Source organism: Piliocolobus tephrosceles, chromosome 14 (genome assembly GCF_002776525.5).
Source record: "Piliocolobus tephrosceles isolate RC106 chromosome 14, ASM277652v3, whole genome shotgun sequence".
NCBI lineage: Eukaryota > Metazoa > Chordata > Mammalia > Primates > Cercopithecidae > Piliocolobus > Piliocolobus tephrosceles.
Window position 1 is genome coordinate 17,437,928 of NC_045447.1, and position 25,555 is coordinate 17,463,482.

Genomic DNA, 25,555 nt, shown 5'->3' on the forward strand with positions numbered 1-25,555 from the left:
TGTTGTCCAGGCTGGAGTGCAATGGTGCGATCTCAGCTCACCGTAACCTCTGCCTCGTGGGTTCAAGCGATTCTCCTGCCTCAGCCTCCCGAGTAGCTGGGATTACAGGCATGTGCCACCATGCCTGGCTAATTTTGTATTTTTAGTAGAGACGGGGTTTCTCCATGTTGATCAGGCTGGTCTCAAACTCCCGACCTCTGGTGATCCACCTAAAGTGCTGGGATTACAGGCGTGAGCTACTGTGCCCAACCACTTTTTATTCTTTTAATTCTTTTTTTTTTTTTTGAGACGGAGTCTTGCTCTGTCACCAGGCTGGAGTGCAGTGGCGCAATCTCGGCTCACTGCAACCTCCACTTCCCGGGTTCAAGTGATTCTCCTGCCTCAGCCTCCCAAGTAGCTGGTACTATAGGCGTGTGCCACCACACCTGGCTAACTTTTTGGATTTTTAGTAGAGACGGAGTTTCACCATGTCAGCCAGAATGGTCTCGATCTCTTGAACTCATGATCCACCTGCCTCGGCCTCCCAAAGTGCTGGGATTACAGGCATAAGCCACTACGCCCAGCCCATTTTTTATTCTTAACGTTCATACAAAACAGGCACATTTGTGATGCATTTTCACAAAGTGGACACATATATGTAACCACTACCTGAAACAGCACATGACCAGCCCCCCAAGAACTTCCCTGGGCTGGTCCCACTCAGCACCGCCCCTAAGGGAGCCATCTTGACTTCTACTACCACAAGTTAGTTTTGCCTTTTTGTTAGTTTGTTTGTTTTTCATTTGTTTGTTTTCAGACAGAGTCTCGCTCTGTAGCCCAGGCTGGAGTGCAGTGGTGCAATCTCGGCTCACTGCAACCTCCGCCTCCGGGTTCAGGCAATTCTCCTCTTAGCCTCCTGAGTAGCTGGGATTACAGGCACGTGCCACCACACTCAGCTAATTTTTGTAGTTTTAGTAGAGACGGGGTTTCACCATGTTGGTCAGGCTGGTCTCAAACTGCTGACCTCAGGTGATCTACCTGCCTCAGCCTCCCAAAGTGCTGGGATTACAGGCATGAGCCGCCACCACCCCCTGCCAGTTTTGCCTATTTTTGAACTTTAAATAAGTGGAATCATCCAGTGTGTACCTTTTATGCCAGGTTTCTTTCACTCAGCGCTGTGCGTGTGAGATTTTCCTTGTTGACGTGAGTAGCTGTAGCTCGCTCATTCTCTTTGCTCTAGATAGAATCCCACTGTGGGACTAGGTGACAATTTACCTGTTCTGATGATAGGCCTTGGGGGAGCATCCAGTTTGGGGTGTGCTATGAGTATTCTAATGCATGTGTCTTGGTGAACATCCATACACTTTCTTTTGAGTGTGGAACTGGGAGCAGAACGACAGGAGAGGAAAGTGTGCATCTGTCTGGCTTAAATAGATACCCACAGGAAGGATTTAAGCAAGGTATTAGGAAGAACTTCTGGACCCTAAAGGTCGTGGCCAACTAACTCATGCCCTAAAGAGGTGGAAGCTGTAAAATTTCCTTCTGGGGAACGGGAGGAAGAGGCTGGATTAGGCACTACTGAGCGACCGAGGGGCCAGTCCTTGACTCCTTCCTGTCTGGCTTTGGTACCCTGTCTTTCGTCTGGGATTTCCAGACTGTACTCCCTGGAGGTGTCTCAGCCATGTGGGAGGATGAAGAAGGGGCTTTGACTGTCATTTCCCTGCTTCAGCCAAAGGGTTCCATGTGTTCTTTTTCAGGTCATGGGGGTTCTGAGAATGACTTTATTTGCTTTTAGAAAAAGTTTAAGCTGTCTCGATGCTGGAAAATCTACTGCCCGTAGGTCCCTTCCAGCTGCAAGATTCTATTTTGGGAGCAGGAGGAGGGTATGGGAAGGGTTAAGCATTATTCAGCCGAAGAGCAGAGTTGAGCCTCGGTGACCTTTCAAAGTTCTTGTAGTGTGCTTTGCGATGTGGGAGATTCCGTAACATTCTGTAAAAATGTAGTGTTCAAACCAAACAGCGACTTCCGAAGCCTAAAAGATGAAGAGGAAGGACTTAACTTTGAGGAACATTTAGGCAGAATTTCCACGAGTCTTGAGGACTCTCAAGATAGCCCTTTATCCACTCCCATCTGGTGTGTGTGTGTTTGTATGTGTGTTTTAATGTCTCCATTGGCTGTTCCTAGGAGCAGTCACTTGAGATTGTTTGGGTTCAGAATGGTTCCCATTTTTATCCAGGAGTGTGTGATGTGGGCCCCCTGGTTGCCCCTCTCAAGGGTGGGTGGTGGCCTTTCCTCCTCCCATACTAGGCCCAGTTTGGACCATGGTTTTGCTTGGCAAGGAGGCTGGGCTGCTCATGGATCCAGAGAGGGACATTTCTGCCTTGGCACACAGCTCTGAGTCAACAGGCGTGATAAACAGCCCATTTCCCAAGGCCTGCAAGGAACAAAGGCCCTGGCCGCTGAGGGCTCTGTCTACTCCCTATCTGCTGAGACAGCTGTCTATTCTTTTGACAGGAGTTGAAACCAGCATCTTCCCTTCATCTGAGTCCTGCCTCCTTCTGCAGAAGGGAGCTCAAAAGAACTTTGTTGTTTTGCCTTTTACTCTGGGGTGAAAGGAGCAGACGATAAGGTATGTGAGATGGTGAAATGATTTGCTTCTGCCATGCTGGGGTCATGGGTGAATCCCCCTAACTCTCTTGGTGGCCCCCTCAGTAGTTTTGGAAGAGGACCAAGTCCTTGTCTCTCCAGCAGTGGATCTGGAAGCAGGATGCTGGCTCAGGGACTTCACTGTAAGTTCAGCTTTATTTTGCTTTCCTGGCAGGACCTCACAGGGCTGCAGCTGCAGCCTGGAGTTTTTCCTGAAGGATTTGAGGTGTTAATGCAGGAGCAGAGGACGAGTCTTGGGGCCCAGGGGTGAAGTTATGGATGGAGGCAGAGCCCTCTCAGGATTGTGTAGCATCTTTCATTTGTCTTACTTTGGTTCTCTGGGAAAAACCCTTGCAGTGGTTTCTAGACCAGGCAGCATGGAAAAGCTGGCTGGATCCAGCCTTTAGATTTCCCCAAGGGGATTCGAGAGAAAGCACCGTAAGATACACTTCAGAGAACAGGTCGTTCCGTTTGAGGTGGCTGGAGCGACATTGGGCCGTGTATTTAGTCAGACCTGTTTCTTATTTTCCTGTGTCTGTTTACTCGGACCCTTATAATGAAAAACATAACCAGAGACAACCTTCCTTGCACCTCCCCTGCTTCCCCGTGAATTGTACCATGGAAGCATTTCCTTGTAAGACCCACCAGCTCACTGAGGTTTTAGGAAAATAAAGCACTCTTCCTCCTTACACCCAGCACCATCCGTATGCCAAGGGCTGGGCCTGGGAGGCAGGCATTTTAAATCTGGCACCAAGACTTCTGGGCATGCCCAGTGATATCCGGCAAGCTATGCCCCTTCACTAAAGCTCAGTTTCCTCAGCTAAAAAACCACACTAAGGCCACCGCACTGACCATTGTGAGGAATAAACAAGATGCTGTGAGTGAGGACACCCCACACCAGGCACACAGAAGGTGCCTGGAAATGCTAGGAGAGTTGAGTCGATGCTCACCAGCTTGTCCAGGGAAGAGCTGGCCCCACAGCGATTAACCCACGCAGAAGTCTTCATGTCTCCTAGAGCAACAGAGTGGTTAAAAGAGAGGGCATTGGGGCCTGGCTCCCTAAATTTGAACCCCAACTCCACCACTTTGTGCTATGTGACACTGGGCAAGTTACTTCACTTTTCTGAGCCTCTGTTTTTATGTCTGTAAAATGGGGATAATAATAGAGTAACTTCACTGAGTTGTCATGGGGCTTAACTAAGAGACTCCTGAAAAGGGGTTTAGCCCAGGGCCTGGCCTGGCCTGGCTTGATCAGGGAAAATCCAGGTGTTGCAGGACTTGAAGCTGATTCCATTTGGGGAGACCTCTTTAAGGAAAAGAATGGGCTGGGCGCAGTGGCTCACGCCTGTAATCCCAGCACTTTGGGAGGCTGAGGCGGGCGGATCACGAGGTGAGGAAATTGAGACCATCCTAACACGGTGAAACCCCGTCTCTACTAAAAATACAAAAATAAATTGCTTCTCAGCCTTTTGGCTAAGATCAAGTGTAAACATACAAAAAAAATTTGTCAGGCATGGTGGCGGGCACCGGTAGTCCCAGTTACTCGGGAGGCTGAGGCACAAGAATGGCATGAACCCGGGAGGTGGAGCTTGCAGTGAGCCAAGATCGCACCACTGCACTCCAGCCTGGGCAACAGAGCCAGACTCCGTCTCAAAAAAGAAAAGAAAAGAAAAGAATGCAAAGCTGCAAATACAGTGTTAGGTGTGTAAGTAAATGTCTGGAATATGAGAAGCAATATCACAACAAATAACAAAGACTGACAAACATTCCAAATGTAACAAAATCCAGAAAACAATGACATAAAACGATGTAAAAGTAATACAAAAATGATTAGTATTACTTAACTCCCTGATGCATCTGTCATGTTTGGGCAACATACTCTTTGCCACATTATCTGACAATAGTTTTCTAGAATCATTTCCAATAAAAGAGAAAAGATAGATAAATCGATTTTGCCTGTGGCATGGTTAATCAATGGGTGCTTTTTATTACTGAGAGTTTAGAGGAGTTTCTTTTAGCTTCCCAACTTGTTATTGGCGATGCCACATCTGTAAAGTCTTTTGACAGTTTCTCAGGTGGCTCCAGCCAGATCACGAGAAAACTCAGCCCTGGATCCTTGCTAGGCACAGTGAGGCAGCTGAACCTGGGTGGAGCATGAGGTGGCTGTGAGACCTGGATCATAGTGACTCCTGAGCAGGGAGCAGAGAGAGCACTGTGTAGTTCATCTCCTTCTCCTTGAGGCCAAAGGAGGAGGGGCCCAGGTGCTCAACAAGGTCCACCTGGGACAGGTTGTTCCTGGGACCTAGGTGAGTGTGCAGGTAATGGGTCAGCATCCCAGCTCAGCCTGCAGCCCCTGGACAGGCACTGAGGCTAGAGAGTGACTCTTCCAGGCGGGGCAGCATTCTTTCCCTCTGGGAAGCATTTGGGGCTTTCTCATGCTCACCCTAATGGGAAATCAGCCCAGTCTTGCAAGGGGTCCTGCGCACATGAGGACCTGACACCTAAGCTTCGCTAGCTCCTGGTAAGTCAGCCTCTGCACTCAGTGCATGTTGGTTGGTGGTTCCTACGCATGATCTGAGCCAAAAGGCTGAGAAGTGATAGTTGATGAATCCTATCATTTGCTCATCACACCAAGGAGCCCGTGTAGGTCACTGCAGCAGGGTGAGCTCTATGCGGCTAAAAGAATAACCCTCTTAAAAAATGCGGTTTCCAGCCCTGAGGTTGATTTCTCACGCACGTCCTGGGTCCATCAGAGAAGCCTAATGTGGCATCTTAGCTCCAAAGGACTTGTTTCAGGGACAAGGAGTCTGAGGCCAGAGAAACTCATGACCCCAGTTTAGAAAGCTGGCCTTGTGTTGGCGCTGGGGCTGACCTGCAGAACTATGACAAGGCTGGGGGCGGGGGGCGGGCAGGGGTGGAGCAGGGAGGTGGGGTGGGGTGCGAGTGGAGGAGCAGCCAGTCTGGTCAAAGCTGTGTTCCCGGGATAGAGCGGGGCGTGGAGCTGACTTCATCACAACATGCTGTTGGCGTGTGGACTTGCCCTGACTGTTCTGAGAGGTGCTGCCCATTGAGATTCCTCTCTCAGATGAACTCACAGCCCTGCTTTCACACCAAGCTCAGAGCCATGCATTTCTGCATCTCTCCCATTAAAAAAGCATCATCGTTATTATAGGTACTGTGTGGAGCATTAACAGATCATGGGCACAGTATGCTTTGAAGAACCCTTTGAGGAGGGTGTTAGAATCTCCATCTTGTATATGTAAATAGAGGCCCAGAGCGTTAAAGTAACTTGCCCAACATGTACATCTAGGACTCTGCTGATTTAAAAGTCTTTGCACTTAGCCTAATTTTCAGCTGGAATGGTGGAGCTGAACATTCTTCTTTATAATCAAGGATATGGAGGACTAAAGACTAGAGTCTTGTCCAAGGTCATCAACACCCAGTTAATTACTGCACCCTTCCCCACCCCCTTACCTGTTTTCCTTCTCTTTGCAACACTGTCACTACCTGACATTATATATCCTGTTGAGTCTCTTGTCTCCCATTGGAACAGAAGCTCTATGATAATCTTGTTCACTAAAGCATCTCCAGTTCCAAAAACCGTCTGGTGCACAGTAGCCTAGTTCCATGTTTGTTGATGAATCCATGGCAGAGCAGAACTGGAGCGCCTCAGAACTCTCCTTACTCATTTCTTTACCCCAAACACTTGTGTTACAGGAAGGGGTTCTGGATCCAGACCCCAAGAGAGGGTTCTTGGATCTCACTCAAGAAAGAATTGAGGGTGAATCTGTAAAGCGAAAGCAAGTTTATTAGGGAAGTAGAGGAATAAAAGAATGGCTACTCCATAGGCAGAGCAGCCCTAAGGGCTGCTGGTTACCCATTTTTGTGGTTATTTCTTGATTATATGCTAAATAAGGGGTGGATTATTCTTGCCTCCCCTTTTTAGACATATAGGGTAACTTCCTGACGTTGCCATGGTATTTGTAAACTGTCATGATGCTGGTGGGAGTGTAGCAGTGAGGATGACCTAGGTCACTCTCATCGCCATCTTGGTTTTGGTGGGTTTTAGTCGGCTTCTTTACTGCAGCCTATTTTACCAGCAAGGTCTCTATGACATGCATCTTGTGCTGATTTCCTGTCTCATCCTATGACTTACAATGCCTTAACCATCTGGGCATGCAGCTCAGTGGGTCTCAGCCTTATTTTACCCAGCTCCCATTCAAGATGGAGTTGCTGTGATTCAAAGGGCTCTGACACTTGTGGGAGCTAGGGCCCATGCCAGTCTGGACCCATCACAATAGCCTGAAAGTGATTAGGGCTCAAGCAGAGGAGGGGTGGCCTCTAGGGGCCTGATGTAGGAATCTCAGGCTGGGATGAGAATTCTTTAGCCTGCAGAGAGGTGGAGCCTGTGGAGAAGGCTTGGTTTCTCCTGCCACCACTTTCACCCTGCTGGATTCCTGCTCTCTGTGATAATGGCTTTTCCATGGCCTCTGAGTGCATGGCATTCAGCTGAGAGGTTCACCTTTTCCCCTGACACGAGATGGAGAGGATAGGATCTGCTATAATTCCGTTCAGAGTGGAATTCTGTTTGGAAGGAATACCTTGGCTTCGCCCAGTTGGGGTGGAACTGTGAGATTCTAGGAGGGCGTGTGTGTTGTTCTGTGTGAGAAGGATTGCAGGTGGGTGGTAGGGAAGAATTCACTTATGGGCCATATGGAAAAGTCTGTCTGACACTCCAGGGAAAGAGAAGCGGAAAAGGAGGAGGGTAAGGGTAGAGTGAGGAAGGTGGAGAAATGACAGGCTGAACAACGTGACCCTGCCTTGCAAAATGCCTCTACATTTTTAGCATAATCTGCACACGTTCCAGGAATGGGGGTGAGAGTGGTTGCATTTGGGAAGCCGTGCAGGCGCTGAGTTCTGCCTAACTGAGTTCTAAAAATGGTCTGGGGTCATAGAATGGGTTCAAAGAGAAAGTACGAGAGTATTAAGGCAGAGGGTCTGAGAGATGGCAGGAGGGCTCTGGACCATTGCAGGCTGTGCAACTGGGGCTGGCCAAGTTCACCCAGTTCTCTGAGGGGTGAGACCCAGGGGACATCAGGGTTCTACTCTCCCACTTAAGACAGGGTGTTAACACTTGACAGGTCCTAATTCTGTGCTCCACCCCTTGAAAGGATAATTTTAAAACTTTTCTTTTTCTCTCCTCTCCTCTCCTCTCCTCTCTTCTCTCCTCTCTCCTTCTCTCTCTCCTTCTCTCTTTCTCTCTTTCTTTCTTGCAGGATCTCACTCTGTCGCCCAGGCTGGAGTGCAGTGGCTTGATCAAGGCTCACTGTAGTCTGGACCTTCCCAGGCTCTGGTGATCTTCCTACCTCAGCTTCCCCAGTAGCTGGACTACAGGTATGCACCTTCACACCCAGTTACTTTTTGTATTTTTTGTAGAGAGGGAGTTTCCCCACGTTGACCAGGCTGGTCTCGAACTCCTGGGCTCAAGCAATCCACCCATCTTGGCCTCCCAAAATGCTGGGATTACAAGCATGAGCTACTGTGTCTGGCCCAAACCCATGTTTCTTACTGGTGGGTAGGACAGTGAACCACCTATCTTCAGAATTACACAGTTGAAAATTCAGAGAGACAAACACACAAGGGAAGACATTTTAGACCACATTGGCTGCCAAATGCCTCTTATTTTGGCCAGAGAGAAAAAAAATGTTTTAAAAGACCCATTGGCCACCCTGCCAACCCTTCCTCCCTGGAGGCTTGGATTCCAGATTCCAGGAAGCATGTCACCGCCTATTTGTAGTGCTTTGCTAAAGGATGCAAAATGGGCTCATTCGGACGGCTTCCATTTGTAAGTCTTTTTTTTTTTTTTTTTTTGAGACGGAGTCTTGCTCTGTCACCTAGGCTGGAGTGCAGTGGTGCGATCTCGGCTCACTGCAGCCTCTGCCTCCCAGGTTCAAGGGATTCTCCTGCCTCAGCCTCCCAAGCAGATGGGATTACAGGCACGTGCCACAACACCCAGCTAATTTTTGTATTTTTAGTACAGAAGGGGTTTTGCCATGTTGGCCAGGCTGGTCTCGAACTCCTAACCTCAAGTGATTGGCCCACCTCAGCCTCCCAAAGTGCTGAGATTACAGGCGTGAGCCACTGCACCTGGCCATCCAATTGTAAGTCTTAAACAAGAGTGACGATTGACCACAGCAAAAAAGGAGGCAGATTCAAGCCATATATGAGCTCCAGAAAGAAGTGGGCTTCGAGAGTTGCTTCTGATGCTAATTTTTGGAATTAAAAAAAATCATAAACACCTGTGTATTTGGAGATGGGATTTGGAGGTATGACTGATTTGGGCTATCCCTGATGTAAGCGCCAATGTTTCCAACCGTGAGAGTCTTCACCTTTCTCTGCCTAACATTCCTTACAATTTGCATTTGATCCTCAGCAGGTGGGGTCGGCAAGGCTAGGGACACACACAGCCAGCCTCTCTGTTGCCTCCTCAGCACACACAGGGGGTTGTAGCAGTGCCTGGGGCTTGATCAAAGAGAATCAAAGTCACGTCCCACTTCTGAGGCATCCTTAATCAGGCTGAGACACAGAACAGATGGGTAAATCTTTAGAGTTCCTCATTTGCATTTATTTGCACTTCATTGTATAACAGGTTCTTATTCCAAATCCCTCCTTTCTTTCCTTCAAATCTGTTTTGAGCATTTGCTAAGTACCAGGCACATTGCTATCTCATTGGATCCCAACAGCCTGTTTTATGGATATCAGTAATAAGAACTAGTGTGCTTTGTGTGTGTGTGTGTGTGCATTTATACTATGCCAGGCACAGTGCTAAGTATTTTATGGACAACATTATCTCTTGTAATCATCACTATTAATTTAATGTGATCCAGTAGAGGTCCACAATCTCTTATCTGAAACCCTGGGGCCAAATGTGTTGGATTTCAGAATTTTTTGGACATGGATTATGTATCATATATAACATTCCTGGTGCAGCAGCACCACATAATAAAATACATCAGTATTTATGCAAAGAAATGTTTAAACAGTCTCACTCAGTGGGATAAAGATTATAAACGGCCTCATGTCAGTTACGGCCTTGATGCCAATTGAATTACAAAAAAGGTGTTTGGTTTTCAGAGCTTTCTGGAGTTGTGGATGAGGGCCACTGCTCAGGGTTACCCAGCTTCATTTGTCAAAGTTGAGACTCACATCCCCACATCACTCCAAAGCCTGTGGCTACCACCATCCACACTTCTCTGGAAGTGAGGACATCGGCACAGAGAGGTGGCCACAGCCTTAGGTTTTTGCACCCCAAACCAAGATTTTTCCAGCACTCAGTGCTAGTGCTTCGGATGCAGACTCTAGTGGCTTTTTTTCAGCAGTGGGGATGAGTTTCCTGCAGCCATCTGCCTTTTCTGACTTTGCCATGGGCCCGGGGCTGTATGTGCTGCTCACATGGTACTTAGACGGAAGAGGCCTGAGACTGAGCTTTATCTAGCAAACTCACCTTCTCCGGTCTCTGGAATACTGCCCATCATAGGAAAGCTGGAAGTTGGGTTATAACATTGAATTCAGCCCGGCTTTTTTGTTTCCAAACAGAGCTCACTTTCTGAAGATCCCATTCTTTCTCTTCTTTAACTGGATTTAATAATAAAGGGTTTGTAAGATATGAGATCTGAGTCTGGAATCATCCAAGAAATCTCTTTGAAAAGAGTTGGAAAATGACCTGTGTCCAGAGGGGACAAATCTAAGTATCATTCTTACTTGATTTCATTCACTCAGCAAACATTAATGGAGTGACTCATGTGCTCTATGTGAGGCACTGGGGATTCAAGGTTGAATAAAACACACCTCCTGCCCTCAGGAAGCTCACAGACTAACTGATACCAGAGGCAGAGCCACCTCCAAAAACAGCAAGTATAGTAATGTGAACAGAGACAGGGGAAGCTCAAGAAGAGAAGGAGGACTCAGCCGCTGGTTGGGCAGGAGTGGGAGGTGGCTTCACAATGCAATGGCATTTGGTGTGTGGCTGGCCTCTTAGCTTTCAGAGGTCCACAGTCTTGGTTTTCTTCCTCCCTCCTGGGCTTCTCCTTCTCAATCCTACTTCAAAATGTTGACATTTTCAGGCTTCAGCCCAGGGCCAGCTTCTTTCCTTTTCCTCTCTCTACATTCTCTCACAAGGTAATCTTGTAACCGCTCAAGGGGTTCACCTTGCCCGCTGCCTAGACAGAGCTGATTTATCAAGACAAGGGAATTTCAAAAGAGAAAGAGTAATTCACACAGAGCCAGCTGTGCGGGAGATCGAAGTTTTATTATTACTCAAATCAGTCTCCCCAAAAATCTTATGACCTCCAGAATAATGGCTGGTAATATTTAGAATTCCAGCCCCTCTCATTCTAACTTGGTGGCTAGTGGCCTTTCATTCATTTTACAAGAAGAGTTTAGCTTTTGGGAAGGGCTATTATTTAAACTATAAACTAAATTCCTTCCCAAGGCTAGTTAAGCCTACGCCCAGGAGTGGATGACAGGTTAGAGGTTAGGGGCAAGATGGAATTGGTTAGATCTGATGTCTTTCACTGTCATAATTTATTTAGTTATAATTTTGCAAAGACAGTTACAGCCTCATTCATTTCCTTCACATTAACTACCTTCCTTACGTGAACAACTCTTCCAGTTGCATGTCTAGCCCACATCTCTGTTGAACTTCAGACCCGAATGTCCATTTGCCTCTCGTCATCTCCATTTAGGAGTGTGTAGACACCTCAAAATTAACATGTCCAAGTGGGAACTCATTATTCTTATTCCTCAAACTGATTCCTCTTCCATCCAACCCATCTCAGAAAATGCGACAATTATCCAGCGGACTGCTGAGACAGAAACCTTGCTTCTTTCCTCTCCCTTGTCCCTGACACCTACACGACCAGCCAAATCCTATCAATTCTCTTGCCGAGGTATATTTTGAATAATCTACCACTTTCCATCTCTCCACCTCCTTTTTAACACAGGCCACTGTTCTGTATTCTTTTACGTGATGGTCAGTCCAGTGTGATCACCAGAGGAGACACAGGAAAGGATCAAGAAAAAACAATGTTTAATATGCTCATGGGTCCTAAAGACAAGAGGCACAGCACACCACATGGGACCACATGGGAAAGACACAAGGGTGGTCAAGAGACAGAAGACAGGGAGCAAGCGGAAGACTGAGGCCAGAGCCCTTATTGGGGTTTCCATGGGAAAGACAGGGCAGGGCGAACAGTTTAGGATGGACTAGTTTGAGTAATTTCAGAGGGCTTTAAGCTCTAGGGATGGCCCCTAGTTGTCTGGTACCTGGCCCTGATGGGATGATTAAGGCCAAGTCATATTGCCTCCTGGGGTGTGCAGGGTGGGTGAAGATCTACAGCTCAGGATTGGTTCATTGGTTCATTTGTTTATCAAAGGCATGCTTCTAGCTGAGCCCTGGCTATCTCTAAGAACTGGCTAGTCGTAGAAGAGGACATTATCCCGCCAGCCAGAGAGGTTTTCGAAGATGTGAAAACATCATAACATATAGCCAAGAAAAAAACATGCATGCAATACAGCCACCCCTTCGTTTTGGCCATCAGAGTAGTCTGCCACCTCACTCTCCATGCTGCTGTCAGCTCTGATCCACCCTCCACACCCCAGCACACAGGCAGACATCTCTGCATGAAGTTAAATCTGGTTATTCTCTGGCTTTTGAGGTGCTTGTGACTCCCTTCCCTCCCTCCCATGCCTTTCATGGTGTATTTGCCCTGTCCACCATCCTGTTGCCAACTAGCACCCCTCCTTGGATCCAGCCATGCTGAGGTGCGAGTATTTGTCTTCTTTAATGCTGTCTGTTTAAATACAAGAAGTTTTTTCTCCTGTCAGCCTGTTACAGATGTTGCTCCCAAAATAGTCTCATTCCTTCTTTTGGTGCTTTTCATCCTTTTCCATCCCTCTTTATCCCCTGGGACTCAACTTAACTTTTACCTACACAGTGAACCTTCCCTGATCACCCACATTAAAGTACTTCCTGGCCTGTTATTCTTTACACAGCATTCCTGCTTTTTTAAACAATTTCACACAGTGATCGGGAAATATCTATGCACCTGCTATGCACCAATTTTTTGCTTGCCTGTGAGTGTGATGGGGCTACACTAGGGGTAGCTGGGAAGTGGATGAGGCCTAGCTTGTAAACCCAGGGTCATTTTCCCCTCTGAGCAGGGGAATGTGTTATCAGTATATCAAGGGCATGGAGCTTGGGGTTGGGGTGGCTCCTCACAGTCACGACATGAAAGGTGGGGCGATCAGACTTGGAAGGCAACTGGAGTCCCTGGGAACCATGTACAGCTACTTCCATTGTCTCCTACATCCATGGCAGATAGGGATACCTCCTCTCTGACCCCCAATATGGCCTTAGCACCCTTGCCAATGTAGGCAGCCTCCTCTATTAACCAAATTGACCTGATCTGCCATTGCAGGTCTATGCAATTTAAGGTAGAACAGACTCCTCGGCTCTAGTTAGACCATCCTGAATGTATTCTTTCGGAAAGAATTAGGTGGGCGTGTAAATTAGTTCAACCATTGTGGAAGACAGTGTGGCGATTCCTCAAGGATCTAGAACCAGAAATACCAGTTGACTCAGCAATCCTGTTACTGGGTATATACCCAAAGGATTATAAATCATTCTATTATAAAGATACAGGCACACATATGTTTATTACAGTACTATTCACAATAGCGAAGACTTGGAACTAAACCAAATGCCCATCAATGATAGACTGGATAAAGAAAATGTGGCATATATATGCCATAGAATACTATGCAGCCATAAAAAAGGATGAGTTCATGTCCCTTGCTGGGATGAATGATGGATGAAGCTGGAAACCATCATTCTCAGCAAACTAACACAGGAACAAAACACCAAGTACCACATGTTCTCACTCATAAGTGGGAGTTGAACAATGGGAACACATAGACACAGGGAGGGGAACATCACACACTGGGGCCTGTCAGGGGATGGGGGGCTAGGGGAGGGATAGCATTAGGAGAAATACCTAATGTAGATGCGGGTCGATGGGTGCAGCAAACCACCATGGCACGTGCATACCCATGTAACAAACCTGCACATTCTGCACGTGTATCCCAGAACTTAAAGTATAATAATAATTTTAAAAAAGAATTAGGTAAAAACATTTTTTAAAAACCACATCTCACTCTGAAGTTCATTGATTTAATCTGTTCTCTTTTTTTCTCCCTCTTCTTTTATCCTAGGAGAAAATGATGAATGTCAAAGGAAAAGTAATTCTGTCAAAGCTGGTTGTCTCAACTGTGATCATTGTGTTTTGGGAATATATCAATAGGTAATTATGAAACATGATGAAGTGATGTGGATGAAAATACTGCTTTCATTCTATCCTACTAGTATCATCCAAGTGGCCAGGTAGAATTGAAATTAGGATTAACTAAAACCATAAATAAGGGATTCCACCCTTCCTGAATCCCTAAGCCCTGGACTGTCTAAAATCATTAGCTCTCCCAAGGGACTTCTGGCTAACTACTTATCTTCCTTCCTGCCTTGTTACTAATACCATAATTTTTGTAATAGTAGGCTAGATCCAGAGAAAGAGATCAAATTAAGCCCAATGTAATTTTAAATAACTCATATAATCAAATATGGAAATTACCTTAAGAAATTTCAGACAGGAATTCCTTGAGAAATCCACCCTGAATTTTGAAATCCTAAAATATTTGCAGAGTTTAAAGGAGCAATTTAAGTTCTTGACTTTTGCTGCAAAATACGTACTGAGTTGCTGGTGATTCGTTTGTGCCTGGCTAAAATCTTTGAGTGTGTGTGCCTGTGTGTATGTGTGTTTAACTTTGAAAATCAAAATGAATTAAGCATTTCTAAGTTTTCAAATTAGTCTTTGGATTCACCCCAAATATATGAGCTGCCTCTGTGCCTTTTGAAACTACAATGCCTTGGAGATTCCAGCTGGAGAGGCTTCTGACAGAAGTCTTCACAAGCAGCCACAGAAATGCCTGATGCCTTTGACTCAAAAGACTGGAAAAGCTCAGCCTTAAGGTTCAAAAAACAATTGAGTTGTACAGAGCTATTTTGGTACCATTAATATTTTCATAGCGGAGTGTTTCAGTGGCCCCCAAGTTCAAGATGGTAGCCTGGATTAACATTTGAATATCTCTTTTGATTTTTTTTTTTTTTTTTTTTTTTTTTTTGAGACAGAGTCTCTCTCTATCTCCTAGGCTGGAATACAGTGGCGCGATCTCGGCTCACTGCAACCTCTGCCTTCCAGGTTCAAGCAATTCTCCTGCCTCAGCCTCCCAAGTAGCTGTGATTACAGGCGTGTACCACCACACCCGGCTAATTTTTGTATTTTTAGTGGAGACAGGGTTTCACCATGTTGGCCAGGCTGGTCTTGAACTCCTGACCTTAAATGATCCACCGACCTCGGCCTCCCAAAGTGCTGGGATTACAGGTGTGAGCCACCATGCCCAGCCTCTTTTGATTCTTAAATTCTAAGATTTGATGAGCTAGGAGGACTGTCTTGGTTATTAAAAATGGAACTGTGCCTTTAGGTGCATGAGTAGCAGAAGAAATCTCCTAATGCTGGAGCCATTAGTCCCTGTGGTGCCGCACAGATGTAACCACTTCTGGAATGTTGCTTTGTTTCGTTCTGCACAACTCATTTTAAGAAAAACATGACAAACTAGCATATGACCAAAGTTAAAAGGGTCTGGAAACTAGGTCTTTTGAATTGAGAAAACTGAGGGGATTTAGTTCAAAGAAGAGATGACTCAGAGTTTGGTGTGGGGACCCTGGGACTCTCTTAGGCAACTGAGGGCTGAGGACATTTCCCACTCAGACTCTAGAACTAGAATGCCCCTTGGGCAAGTTACTCAGCCACTCTGTTCTTGTTTAGTTTCCCTATCTTTAAAAACTGGAGGTAACAGGCTGGGCATGGTGGCTCACACCTGTAATCCCCAACACTTTGGGAGGCCAAGGAGGACAGATTGCTTGAACCCAGGAGTTCAAGACCAGCCCTGGCAAAATAGGAAGACCCTGTCTCTACAAAAATAAAATTAAAAAATTAGCCAGGCATGGTGGTGCGCACCTGTAGTCTCAGCTACTCAGGAGGCGGAGGTGGGAGGATCACTTGAACCTGGGAGGTTGAGGCTGCAGTGAGCTGTGGTCCTGCCACTACACTCCAGCCTGGGTGACAGAGTGAGGCACTGTCTCAAAAACAAAAAGTTGGGGAAGGGATTATAATAGTACCTGCCTCATAGAGTTGTTGGCAGAATTAAATAAGTTGTTGTGTGTAAAGCCCTGGGAAGCAGTGCCTAGGGCTTAATAAACACTCAGTAAATGCTAGCTGTTATCCTCCTCCTCCTCTTCTTCATCATCATTTCAGTTCAGGCCACTATAACAAAGTACCACAAGGTGGTTTAAGCAACAGGAATTTAATTCTCTCAGTTCTAGAGGCTGGGGAGTCCAAGATCTCCAGTGAGGGCTCTTCCTGGCTAGCAGATGGCCACCTCCTCCCTGTATCCACACATGGTGGAGAGCAAGTAAGCTACTGCCTCCTCCTCTTCTTGTAAGGACACTAATTCCTTCATGGGAGTCCTACTCCCACAACCTCATCTAAACCTAATTACATCCCAAATGCCCCACCTCCAAATATCATCCCACTAAGGGCAGGGCCTCCACATATGAATTTTGAAGAGATACAACATTCACTTCATAACAGTCATCATCATCATGATCCGTTCCAGAGGGCAGAACAAAAAAGGGGATTTTGGCAAACAGAAGAGCTCTAGCAGCTGGGAGAGTCCAACAGAAGACCAAGTGCCCTTTGGGGTTCCTGGCTGGAGTCAGAATGTCTGCTTGGATAACCTTCAAGCTCTGAGTTTGAACACTTGATTAGATAACTTTGGTGTTTGGAATTGTAGCCAAAGTTGTACGTGCATTACTGAGCCAAAGGCTCAAACGTGCATGTATACACCGGCCTCTGAGAAAGAGGGTTACTTTCAGTTCTGGGCACACTTTCTTTGCACGATGGCCACAGCAGGTTCTGGCTGCTCTTCAGGCCAATCGTCTGGCACCCGGACTCTGGCCACAACATCTTCTGATGTGCAGAATCCACTTGAACATCTGCAAGAAACTTCAAGGGCAGGAGTTGTTTTTTTGTTGTTGTTTTGTTTTTTGCCACTTTACGAATTGGCCACATGATAGCTTGAGGTGAGCTGAGGACACTAACCTTACACAGGTAGGCAGCACTAAACTAAAATGGATTAAAAATAACTAACTGAAACATGTCAACCAATTAGTAAATAGAAGAATTGTCAGTAAAGCATATTGAAAGAATATCATCTAGGATAGCATTTGATTTCAGGCTGGAGGAAAAAATAATCTTCGATTTTTAGAGAATCAGAGGAAGCCTTCAAAATTATGATGAAATGTCATGATGGTGGTGATCATGATAGGAGCTCCTAGTTATTGAGTGCTTGCATGTGCCAGGACCTTTGCTATGCATTACCGCCGATTCTTTTTTTGAGATGGAGTCTCGGTACTTTGGAAGGCCAAGGCAGGCACATCACTTGAGGTCAGGAGTTTGAGACCAGCCTGACCAACATGGTGAAACCCCGTCTCTACTAAAAATACAAAAATTAGCCAGGCATGGTGGTGTATGCCTGTAGCCCCAGCTACTCAGGAGGCTGAGGCAGGAGAATCCCTTGAACCCGGGAGGCAGAGGTTGCAGTGAGCTGAGATCATGCCACTGCACTCCAGCCTGGGCAACAGAACGAGACTCCATCTCAAAAAAAAAAAAGCTCAAGGAAGCAAAAATTATGTTGGAGAAGGATCTATTGTTTTGCATCCATTCACAGATATTTATTGAGTACCCACTACGTACCAGGCACTGTGCTAGGATCATATCAAGCAAGGCATTGAAAAGGTGGCATTTGAGTGGAGGCTTAAAGCATGAATACGTGTTTAAAAGCCACTGCAATGTGGATATTTCTGTGACCATTGTGCTGTTGAAGGATTCTGGAGAGGAGGGTAAGGAGAAGGGTTGTTGAAGAGATATGAAAAGTTGGTGAGCCTGATTCTATAAATCCATGGCCTGAGTGCCAGGTAGGGTTCTGAGTGCTAGGATGCAGCACTTGTAGGGGCTTTAAGAGTCTCACTGCCTTCACTAGTTAAAGAAATGCTTTTTGGGGCTGTTCTATTGAAGGCTCTGAGTTGGCCATGGCATTAGGCTCTGTAGTTGATGCTTTGTTTTCTGGAGGAAGATAAATCCTGGGGGAAGGATGTCTGGGCCACGGCATTTCCATCCTTTCAGGGCCTTCGTCATCACCAGATACCTGAGTAGGTGGCAGGAGAGGACCCATCTCTGCAATGGGGAGCTGTCTTCTTAAAAAACAAACAAACAAACAAAAACAAAACAGAATTTGAGGCCAAGCGTGGTGACTCACACCTGTAATCTCAGAACTTTGGGAGGCCAACGGGGGTGGATCTCTTGAGCTCAGGAGTTTGAGACCAGCCTGGGCAACACGACAAAACCCCGTCTCTACAATACACACACATACACGCACAATTTGAGATTTTGCGGAAAACCGTTTCCCCTTGAGATCCTGAAGTGAAAATTTCCAGCCTCCTGATGTCATTGGTTATGTCTCAAAGGAAGGTAGAAACTGGGAAGCGGCTAAAACCCAGGCTCTCAGCTCAGCCCGGGGCTCAGTGATAATGGTTATAAACTCACCTTTCTCAGAATTAAAAGTAACATGATATGTTTTTATTTCTCTTTCGCTTTTAGCCCAGAAGGCTCTTTCTTGTCGATATATCGCTCAAAGTAAGTGCTTTGAATTCTAGATTTCTAGTGGATGTGTTCCCCAGTCACTCTGGCACCCCCTACAGTCTGTTCTTCACATGGCAGCCAGCCTTGGTGCTCGGCCAAAGTGGGAGGATTCCTGGGGTCTGGAAAGTTATTTCTGCAGTCTCCCTAAACTTATCTGTATAGAACCATGGCTTGTATCTTGCCCTCAGTTCTCCTCAAAGTTCTCTTAAGTGGTGTCATATGGGGAACATTCCTGTCTTGCTGATAAAAAGTATCTGGGGAGATATTGTCTATTATTCTGCCCTTTAAATGTTATATAAAGACCCGTGCAAGAAATTGCTCTAAGAATAAGAATCAGGAAAAAAAAAAAAAAAAAAATTGAGCCTCTTGAGAAACTAGTGTGTATCACTAAAATTTTCTTATTTTTTGAAAAGAAAATGAGAGCCATGTAAACCTTTATATTTCCCATGGTTGGGTTGGTTGTCAGAAAGCTCAGAGCAAAGTATTGCACTTAACTGCTTGTACTTGCCCCAGCCTTCATTTCTGATATAATTTATCCCCTGGTATGAAATCCTGGCTTTTATGCCCACATGCCATGTGATCTTGGAAATTTGCTGAAATCCACCCAGCCAGTATCTCAGCTCTGAAATGAGGGTAAAGGTGAAACTTTTCTTTGGAATGACTAAGGTCAGGTGAAAATACATACCTGGGTGACTAAATCAATGCATCTCTTTCTGTTCTCTCTTGTGTTTTTTTATTCTCGTGTTGTTTTTCTGTTTATTGTACCTACGTATTGGAAGTCATCTCAAACACTTCCAAGAGTTAATGGGCTTTAAAACAGGTTTCATAATATTATGCCTGGCCGCGCGCGGTGGCTCAAGCCTGTAATCCCAGCACTTTGGGAGGCCGAGACGGGTGGATCACTAGGTCAGGAGATCGAGACCATCCTGGCTAACACGGTGAAACCCCGTCTCTACTAAAAATACGAAAAGAGAGCCTGTAGTCCCAGCTACTCGGCAGGCTGAGGCAGGAGAATGGCGTAAACCCGGGAGGCGGAGCTTGCAGTGAGCCGAGATCGCGCTACTGCAAACTCCAGCCTGGACGACAGAGCAAGACTCCGTCTCAAAAAAACAAACAAACAAACAACAACAACAACAAAAAAAAACATAATATTATGCCTGTTCATGAGTTACTTCACCACTGTATTTGTCCATGGGAAGGGCATTGTATCCACTGGCTTTCCTCTTTCCCCATCCTCCAGGAGGCCCCTACCGTTTCTTTCCTTTCTTTTATTTTTATTTTTTTTTTAATTTTCTGAGACGGAGTCTTGCTCTGTCACCCAGGCTGGAGTGCAGTGGTGCCATCTTGGCTCACAGCAACCTCCTTCTCCTGGGTTCAAGCAATCCTCCCGCCTCAGCCTCCCGAGTAGCTGGGATTACAGGCGCCTGCCACCAGGCCAGGCTAATTTTTTGTATTTTTAGTAGAGATGGGGTTTCACTGTGTTGGCCAGGCTGGTCTTGAATGCCTGACCCCAGGTGATCTGCTGGCCTTAGCCTCCCAAAGTGCTGGGATTACAGGCGTGAGCCACCGTGCCTACCCCCGACCTTGAAGAGACTTTCACAACGAATGAGAGTGTGGAAACTTTCTCAAATGGGTGGCTACAGTGGCTTCTAAGTAGTTTCCTGAACTTCTTGTTCAGCGACCCTCAGATTTCCTGAGGCTGTTACTGCTAACCTTTGGGCAACCTGAATTTTTCTCTAGACTTTTACAGCAAGCTGAATTCTGCTGGTTTCTGCTAAAGAAACATGGAAACATGTATTGGTTTTTCATGAAGCCTATAACTTGTTACAGTCATTTTCAACTCATAAAGCTCTTTTATGTATGCTATTTCATTCAGTCTTCAAAATTACCTTTATGGTAAGTCTATTATTAGTATTATTAACTATACTTTTTGGAGGAGAAAGTCAAAATTCAGAGAGGGAAAATGTCCTATCACAGTCACACAGCTAATAAGTGGCAGATCTAGAACCCAGGTTAATACATTAATAGCACCCCCACTCCAGCCCCTTTTTCTCTTCTCTTCCTCTAGGGCCCCGAGGATGAGCTGAGGACTGGGGGCTGCCCAAGGGAGAAGAGACTGAGGGAGCTTCAGGTCTGTTCTCTCTCATTTAGCTAGAGTGTCTCATTTCTGTCTGTTTTATAAATTGGCGTTTTAAGTTTTTTTGTTTTTTTAAAGTAATCTTGGCTATGAAAAGAATTTGGAAACCCTAAGTTTGAGGACACCACATTTTCTAAAAACATTTGTAACGTTTTTCATTTCTTAGAAACCCAGAAGTTGATGACAGCAGTGCTCAGAAGAGCTGGTGGTTTCCGAGCTGGTTTAACGATGGGTAAGGTGATCAGACAGCAGTCGGTGTTTGCCCACCCACCTGGTACTTGCAGAGGGTCCACACACAATGGTTTCATGTTCATGACCTTCTCAGTCACTCATCTTTCTTGCTTGTTGAAATTATATGAAGAATATTTTGTGAGTGGGACTAGGACATTTAAGGGTTGGTTTTGTTTTTGAGACAGGGTCTCTCTGTCACTCAGGCTGGAGTGCAGTGGTGCAAACATAGCTCACTGCAGCTTCAAACTCCTGGGCTCAAGTGATCCTCCTGCCTCAGCCTCCCGAGTAGCTAGACTATAGGCATGCACTACCATACCCAGATAAATACGTTTTTTGTTTTGTTTTGTTTTGTTTTGTTTCAGTTAACTTGGGGGCTGAGGCTTGGGCTGAAGTTTATTTTTTTATTTATTTTTTTGAGATGGAGTTTCTCTCTTGTTGCCCAGGCTGGAGTGCAATGGCGTGGTCTCAGCTCCGTGCAACCTCCACCTCCTGGGTTCAAGTGATCCTCCTGCCTCAGCCTCCCAAGTAACTGGGATTACAGGTGCCCACAACCACACCTGGCTAACTTTTGTATTTTTAGTAAAGACGGGGTTTCACCATGTTAGCCATGCTGGTCTCGAACTCCTGACAGGTGCTCTGTCCACCTTGGCCGCCCAAATTGCTGAGATTATAAGCGTGAGCCACCATGCCTGGCCTGGGCTGAAGTTTAGATTGTAGAAAAGACAATCATAAACTAAAATGTTCTTAGACGAATTGTCTTATCAAGTTTCTCTCACCCCACTGAAATAACCTGAGGGTTGCTGGGTCATTACGTTGCTAACTGCGCTGACTTGGAAGGGTAATGAGGTGAGTACTGCATCTTTTCATCAAAAATACGTCTTTGTGAATAAACGCTTAGTGCCCAGAGCCTTCTTCTGGTCAGTTCACTTAATGCATGCATAATCTGCCTTGGAACATATTTCCACAAGATATTCACCAGTTCTCTGACCACTGCAGTCACCTTCCCTGCCTTACCTGGTTTACTTTCCCTTTGTACTTAGGATCCACAATTATCAACAAGAAGAAGACATAGACAAAAAAGAGGAAGAGAGGAGACCGAAGAAAGGAAGATGACACAGCAGAGCTTCGGCTATGGGACTGGTTTAATCCAAGTAAGAAAAGTGGCGTCACTCCCTGTGCAGCAAATCCATGGCCCTGCAGGAGGTGGTGTGGCAATGGAGGCAACAGTGCCGTTGAGAACATTCCTGATTTGGGAGAAAGACCCTTAGCACATTAGACCTTTAACAGTAGACATATGTGTATGTGCATCTCTTTGATTGTGATGTAAAGTATATTTCTCACTGTGAGTTATGGTCAAAAACACTGTGCTAGGCATTGTGTTAGGGAAAGGAGACAGGAGAAATCAATCAACATGGTTATATTTGAGAAGTTCATGGTCTTATAGGGGTTGTTACTGTAAAACTAGTATTTGCCTAGATTGGTAGGAGGCAGGATCAACTGGAAGCTGTGGTCCTGGGAGGAGGAGATGGGAGCTGTCCAGGGTGACTTTGAGACCTGAGAGACTGGTGGGTGATGGTGCCATTGGCCAGAAAGGGGACTGGAGGAGGAGACACAGGCCTCAGAGCTGGGGGATGTGGGGACCTCCATTAGGAATGCATGTGGATGCAGGTGCTTATGGGACACCTGGACAGAGTCACAGGGTGCTCCTGAGCTTGGCAGATGGTATGTGCTGGAGATGTGCAGTGAGGTATCATCAAAGTAATCAGGAGAGAATGGCATCATTTTTTTTAATTTAAATTTTTAATTTTTATTCATTTTGAGACAGGATCTTCCTCTGTTACCCAGGCTGTAGCGCAGTGGTGCAATCGTGGCTCACTGCAGCCTTGACCTTCCAGGCTTAGCCTCCTGAGTAAGGAGGTTTGGTGTGTGCCACCATGGCTAGCTCATTTTTAATTCTTTTGTAGAGACAGGGTCTTACTATGTTGTCCAGGCTGCTCTTGAACTCCTGGGCTTAAGTGATCCTCCCACCTTGGCCTCCTAAAGTGCTGGAGTTACAGGTGTGAGCCACCATGCCCAGCCTGAAAATAGCATCTATCCCATTGTGAAGGATCTTGGGCTCTGGAAAGACTGAATGTATTCTGGCAAATTCTCTCATTGTTTGGGGATAGGGGATCCATGCCAGGGTGGAGGGATGGGACTTTTGGCTTCCCATATGTCATTTGATGATCTGCACAACAGGGTAGGCATCTCTGAAATGCTAAACCACTCATAGAAATGTGAGAAGATGGAAGCATTGTTGCTTTGATAAAGCCCCTTAGATGGGGGAGTGAGACTCCCCCAGGGGCAGGCTAGATGGGCCAGAGATGGTCCCTAAAGGCCCTTCTAAGGAGAATGGGGCAATTTTACTGTGGCACTTGTGCTTTGCTAAGCAGAACTTGGGAGGTGGGGCTGGGGCTGAATGACTGGGGGCAGAGAGGAGGGACAGACCACAGTCACCAGCTTTCACCCTCTCCACTTTTCCCCTTGCATGGCTTTGTCTCCAAATGAGTAGGGAGCAGATATTTGTTTTTAATTTGTCATTTATTTATTTATTTATTTGAAACAGGGTCTCACTCTGCCACCAGGCTGGAGTGCAGTGGCACAATCATGGCTCACTATAGCCTCCACCTCCTAGGCTCAATCAATCCTCCTGCCTCAGCCTCCCAAGCTGCTGGGACCACAGGCATGCACCACCATGCCTGGCTAATTTTTGTATTTTTTGTAGAGACAGGGTCTTGCCATGTTGCCCAGGCTGGTCTTGAACTCCTGGTCTCAAGCGATCCACTGCCTCCCAAAGTGCTAGGATTACAGGCATGAGCCTCCGCTCCTGGACACAAGCAGATTATTGAAAGAATGTTGGTTTGAAGTGGCACCAAATGTAAGTCTTCTCAGGGCACCTAAGTCTATTTCTTGCATAAATGAATGATTGGATGAAGGAATGCATGAACAAATAAATATACTTTGTATAAATGTATCCTTTTTGGCTCATGCCTGTAATCCTAGCACTTGAGAGGCCAAGACAGGTGGATTGCCTGAGCTCAGGAGTTCAAGACCAGCCTGCACAACATGGTGAAAGTCTCTACTGCAAAACAAAAAATCAGCCAGGAGTGGTTGTGGGCATCTGTAATCTCAGCTACTCAGGAGGCTGAGGCACGAGAATTGCTTGAACCCAGGAGACAGAGGTTGCAGTGAGCCAAGATCATGCCACTGCACTCTAGCCTGGGCAACAAAGCAAAACTCTGTCTCAAAAAAAAAAAAAAAAAGAGTATTCTTTTCTGTAAACTACCTAAAACCACAATATATCGTGCATATTTCCATATAAAGGTCACTTTGCTTCGATGAAACCACATCCTCATTTGTAACTGTCTCCCGAGAGGGGCAGCCCCCTCTTCCAACTGAGAGAGATTAGAGTTTATAGGAGCTAAGTCCAGTATCCTCTTCTCTGTTCTTTAGACACCATTTTCCAATGTGCTCTCATACATTTTCATGGCATTAGGTGCCATTAGTGGATTAGATACCATCCCATATTTAAATGTTTAGCCCAGATGTTGCCTTCGAGCTGTGACTTGTGTCTACCTGCTTGCCTGACATCTCTGCATGTTTCACATGGCCAGAACGGATTTCTCAATTCCACCCCACCCTTGCTCTCCTCACTTCCCATCCCAGTAAATGGCTCAAGACACATAGTCTGGGAGACCTTTTCCTCTGTCTACCTCACGGTCTAGTTCATTAGCATGTTTTCTCAATTCCTCCTCCAAAATCCTTTCCACTTTATCCCCTTCTGTCCACTCCACAGCCGCCATGCCCTCCCTGTTCATGTTGCCATCAGCTTTTCTCTGCATCCTTGTCTAGCCAGCCTGCTATTGCTTAGAGGGAATTCAGTCAATAATGAGTTGTGTTGGACACAGTGGCTCGTGCCTGTAATTCCAGCACTTTGAGAGGCTGAGGCGGGAGGATCGCTTGTGTCCGGAAGTTCAAGACTAGCCTGGGCAACTTAATGAAACCCTGTCTCTACAACAAAATAAAAAATTAGCTAGATGCAGTGGCGCATGCCTGTAGTCCCAGCTACTAAGGAGGCTAAGGTGGGAGGATCACCTGTATTCCACGTCTTTTTTTAACCTGCTCCATGATTCATAGATTTTTAACGCTTCCAGCTGGGCATGTGGCTCATGCCTGTAATCCCAGCACTTTGGGAGGCCGAGGTGGGTGGATCGTCTGAGGTCAGGAGTTTGAAACCAGCCTGATCAACATGCAAAACCCAGTCTCTACTAAAAATACAAAATTAGCCAGGCGTGGTGACCCATACATGTGATCCCAGCTACTCAGGAGGCTGAGGCAGGAGAATCACTTGAACCCGTGAGGCAGAGGTTGCAGTGAGCTGAGATCGTGCTATTGCATTCCAGCCTGGGCAACAAGAGTGAAACTCCATCTGAAAAAAAAAATAGAATTTTAACTCTTCCTCTACCCACTCCTTGGGTACCAAAATGTATCATAAATAAATATGTAAAATTTAAAAGCTGCCAATAACCTAGGGAGGTGTGTGCTTTGGTTAGGGGGCCCTTTTATTTTGGGGGAAGCTTTTGTGGAACTCTACACACTGGCATCACACCGTTGCATGCCCTATGTGGAAGGAAAGCATCTGAGCAGCTCT

At 46.1% G+C, this 25,555-nt stretch overlaps 1 protein-coding gene across 1 annotated transcript in view; it reads left to right on the plus strand.

The window, feature by feature from the left end:
* The first annotated feature begins 7,978 nt into the window (after nt 1–7,978).
* The window catches only part of LOC111550328 (N-acetyllactosaminide alpha-1,3-galactosyltransferase-like), a 28,905-nt gene continuing 11,328 nt past the window's right edge, over nt 7,979–25,555 (plus strand). The window contains 6 exon segments of the mRNA XM_023223679.2: nt 7,979–8,019; nt 13,897–13,985; nt 18,456–18,491; nt 20,801–20,866; nt 21,906–21,956; nt 21,958–22,028. Coding sequence (XP_023079447.2) covers nt 13,903–13,985; nt 18,456–18,491; nt 20,801–20,866; nt 21,906–21,956; nt 21,958–22,028 — 307 coding nt within the window. The 5' untranslated portion in view covers nt 7,979–8,019; nt 13,897–13,902.